Here is a 4,161-nt window from a genome sequence, read left to right as displayed (position 1 = left end):
TATTAGCGTTGACGCCAGCTCAATGTGGTAAAGATTACAAAAATGGCAGACCTGTTAAGTTTCACGATTTGGTCGGGAGACTCCCGATTTTGACCCCAATGCTCACGCCTCACGATTAGAAAGCCAAATCTCCCGATTTTCCAAAAATGTCAATTTTTTTTTTTTTTTTAACGTTTTTGTTTGTTTGTATCGATACCATTCGGCCCGATTCGGAAAGTGACCAACAACGAATAGCCTGGCCGTCTCCGACTTCCCTGCCCTCCCTCCCCTTCAGAGCTGGAAAAGCCCAAACATCTGACAGGGAGGGAAGAGGCGAAGCACCACCGACTTCCCAAGATGCTGGCACTAATAAACCGGCTTTTAGACTGGTTCAAGTCTTTATTTTGGAAGGAAGAGATGGAGCTGACCCTGGTCGGCCTCCAGTATTCGGGAAAAACGACATTCGTCAACGTAATTGCCGTAAGTCTTACCTGCCAGCGATAGCTAACTAGCCTAATGCTAATAGCATTAGAGCTAATGATGGGAGAACGATGACGAGGAAGAAGTCGCTGCTTTACTCTGTGTTTTCGTGGATCAAACATCATGGAAAATTAAACCACTGCGGTCCTACCCCCACAATATATGAATTTAATTGAGAAAGCGTATCGTTACTTACTTGAAGTCATTTAGATTCGCTATTATGCTAAAGCTAAAGTGTATACTATACACTTTATTACATTATATCATTATTACTGTGCTGAAACAAAAAATATAAAGTTTCAATTCTAGGTTACAATTCAATTAAAAAACTGCCATGACCAAGATACTTTTAAAAACAAATATGATTAATTTTCTAAATGATGTAATTAATGTTTTTAATCTTGCTGATTTAGTCTGACGAAACCCTAATTGGAGTGATGGTTGATGAGATGAAGAGGCTGCTGAGGAAGCTGATGTCCAAATTTGTGCAAATGGATGTGATCCGGAAAGCTGAGGATATCCTAGATGTTGAATACAGGAACAAGGAGAACTGGCATGACACAGGCAACATAGCAGTATCACATGATGCCAGACAATACATGGCGCAAGTTGAAGACTATCTCTGATGCCACCAAAAAGAGGTTCTTTGACAGTGTAGTTAATTTTTACACAAGTGTTGTGACCAAAATGAACTTGAAAAAAAATGGTTGCATTTTGTCTTAGCGATTGTCGCGCGAGCGCGCGTCATCGGGGTTGGCAAACAGAAATCTCCCTATTTTCAATTTCTACAACTTAACAGGTATGAAATGGAGTTAGCCCATTTTTGCTCAAAGTAGTTTATAAATGTTCACCATGAGCCCTCTCGGTCCAAATAGATTGGACACGAAAAGTGTGAGAGACTCTTTAGCTGCCCAGATAGTCACTCTGGACAATGTAAGTGTAGCCTCCAGCACCACAGTTAAAAACCTAGGAGTTTTATTCGACCCTGACTTATCATTTAAAGCTCACATTTAACAAACCTGCAGAACGGCCTTCTTTCACCTGCGCAATATAGCCAAAATTAGAAATATTTTATCTACTGTAAAAGCGATGCAGAAAAATTAATTCACGCGTTCGTTACATCCAGATTGGATTACTGTAACTCCCTACTTGCAGCTTGTCCTAAAAGTTCTCTAAAAGGTCTTCAGCTAGTCCAAAACGCAGCAGCAAGACTTTTAACAGGAACCAATAGAAGAGAGCACATCACCTCTGTGCTCCAGGCCCTTCACTGGCTTCCAGTCGAGTTTAGAATTGAATTCAAAATCCTCCTTCTTACATTTAAGACCATTAATGGGTTGGGGCCATCTTATGTCACCGATGCTCTGGTTCCATATCGCCCCAACAGAACACTCCGCTCTCAGAATGCAGGTTTACTGGTAGTTCCCAGAGTTTCTAAAAGTCGGAGCTAGAGCCTTTAGCCACCAAGCCCCTGTTTTATGGAATCAGCTTCCAGCTAATATTAAAGAAGCCGAGACAGTCTGCACGTTTAAGATTAGATTAAAAACCTTATTATTTGCCAAAGCTTATGGTCAGGCTAGTTGAAGTCGGAGTAGACTCACAGTTTAGTCTAAGCTGCACTAGAAGCTATCATGCTGGGGGAAGTACAGCCACTGAGTTCTATCTCCTTTTTCTCACTCTACCTACCACTTGTCTTACTTTATTTCTATTTTCCAATGTTATTATCTAGTTGTCTAGTCTCTTCATCTCTAGTCACCCGGTGTCCCCTTTCCCCCTCCCCTCTGGGGAGGGTTTATTTTTCAGCTGCAGCCTCCGGACTATCCTGGCTGGATGGACGTCCCCGTTGCCACCCCTGTCTCATCTGGCTAGATGGACCTCTTCTTTTTCCTTTACTCCACTGCATCTTTACGGACTGTAACTAATTCCCATTAGCAGTCCTGGGGCTTCCTGTCTATCCGTCCTGGGAGTGGATCTCTCCTGACTGTGGTACTCCCAAAGAGTTTTGGAGTTTTTCCTTGCTGACATGGAGGGTCCAAGGATGGGGATGCCCAGGACTTGAACTTTTCATCTTTGTTGCTTCATTTGCTGTTTCTAATTGTGTATCATATTGCCTCTGCAAAGCCCTTTGAGACAATCTTGTTGTGATCCAGGGCTATACAAATAAAATTGAATTGAATTGGACACCTATCACTGTCGTTCAAAATGAGAATATTGAGTTACAGTGCCTTGCAAAAGTATTCGGCCCCCTTGAACCTTGCAACCTTTCGCCACATTTCAGGCTTCAAACATAAAGATATAAAATTTTAATTTTTTTGTCAAGAATCAACAACAAGTGGGACACAATCGTGAAGTGGAACAAAATTTATTGGATAATTTCAACTTTTTTAACAAATAAAAAACTTAAAAGTGGGGTGTGCAATATTATTCGGCCCCCTTGCGTTAATACTTTGTAGCGCCACCTTTTGCTCCAATTACAGCTGCAAGTCGCTTGGGGTATGTTTCTATCAGTTTTGCACATCGAGAGACTGACATTCTTGCCCATTCTTCCTTGCAAAACAGCTCGAGCTCAGTGAGGTTGGATGGAGAGTGTTTGTGAATAGCAGTCTTCAGCTCTTTCCACAGATTCTCGATTGGATTCAGGTCTGGACTTTGACTTGGCCATTCTATTTATTTTTGAACCATTCCATTGTAGATTTGGCTTTATGTTTTGGATCATTGTCCTGTTGGAAGATAAATCTCCGTCCCAGTCTCAGGTCTTGTGCAGATACCATCAGGTTTTCTTCCAGAATGTTCCTGTATTTGGCTGCATCCATCTTGCCGTCAATTTTAACCATCTTCCCTGTCCCTGCTGAAGAAAAGCAGGCCCAAACCATGATGCTGTCAATGAGTTAAAAATGGAGTTATTCCACTTTTGCTCTCAGTGGCTTCATTTCTGAATGGTCACTGCCAAACTTCATTGTCCAAATGGATTTGATGCCTATCACTGTTGATGGCAGCCCAATTAGTTAAAAATGGAGTTAGCCCACTATTGCTCTCAGTGGCTTAATTTCTGAATGGTCAGGGTCAGCCATATTAGTTCAAATAGATTGGGTGCCAATCACTTTCAACTGAGGTTTTAAAAATGATAAAAATGGAGTTATGCCACTGTTGCTCTCAGACATTGGCGGAGTTTAGCCGTGAGCACGTCACGGCAAAATAACCAATTCCCACCAGGCCAATAATATACCGATTGACTAATCAGAGCACTTCACGGAAAAAGAAAAATAACGCTTTGCGAGACGACGGTTCCGGTAATAATAACCACTGCCAAGTCTATTGAATCCTTGCAGCTAATTGGGGCAAAAATTAAAAGTTTACTCACCAGTAGGGATGGGAATTGATAGGATTTTTACGATTCCGATTCCATTATCGATATTGCTTAACGATTCGATTCTTTATCGATTCTCTTATCGATTCTAATTTGGGGAAAAAGAACAACAAACGTTTTGATTGGCATCGAGTTTGTTTAATCAGAACTCACAACCTTACAAACTCACAACGAGATCAAAAGAGGCCCAAAGCCTCAATGTTAACTGTGGCAATAAGTGGCAAATACACAAGAATGTGTAACATTTTACTGAAACATTTATCTAATAGAAATAAAAAATATTGGTATATATTGGGAGACAGGTTGTTGTTCTGCGTTTGGCAATATGTGTTAAAGCA

General features: G+C 41.1%; 1 protein-coding gene across 1 annotated transcript; it reads left to right on the top strand.

Annotated features, from left to right (window-relative positions):
• The first annotated feature begins 244 nt into the window (after window positions 1–244).
• On the top strand, window positions 245–1,250 carry LOC130915723 (ADP-ribosylation factor-like protein 8). The gene is made up of 2 exons (XM_057835727.1): window positions 245–459; window positions 873–1,250. The coding sequence occupies exons 1-2, from the start codon at window positions 337–339 to the stop codon at window positions 1,083–1,085; spliced, it is 336 nt and encodes a 111-aa protein (XP_057691710.1). The 5' UTR covers window positions 245–336; the 3' UTR covers window positions 1,086–1,250.
• Window positions 1,251–4,161: the final 2,911 nt, after the last annotated feature.

Source organism: Corythoichthys intestinalis, chromosome 5, assembly GCF_030265065.1.
Source record: "Corythoichthys intestinalis isolate RoL2023-P3 chromosome 5, ASM3026506v1, whole genome shotgun sequence".
NCBI classification, from domain to species: domain Eukaryota; kingdom Metazoa; phylum Chordata; class Actinopteri; order Syngnathiformes; family Syngnathidae; genus Corythoichthys; species Corythoichthys intestinalis.
This window is presented reverse-complemented; position numbering and strand designations above follow the sequence as displayed.

What these genes read in the sequence shown, in the direction of transcription:
- LOC130915723 (XM_057835727.1), top strand. Translation starts at nt 337, where the DNA reads ATGCTGGCACTAATAAACCGGCTTTTAGACTGGTTCAAGTCTTTATTT. An exon ending in CATTCGTCAACGTAATTGCC is followed by an intron (nt 460 to 872) that starts GTAAGTCTTACC and finishes TTGCTGATTTAG; the next exon opens with TCTGACGAAACCCTAATTGG.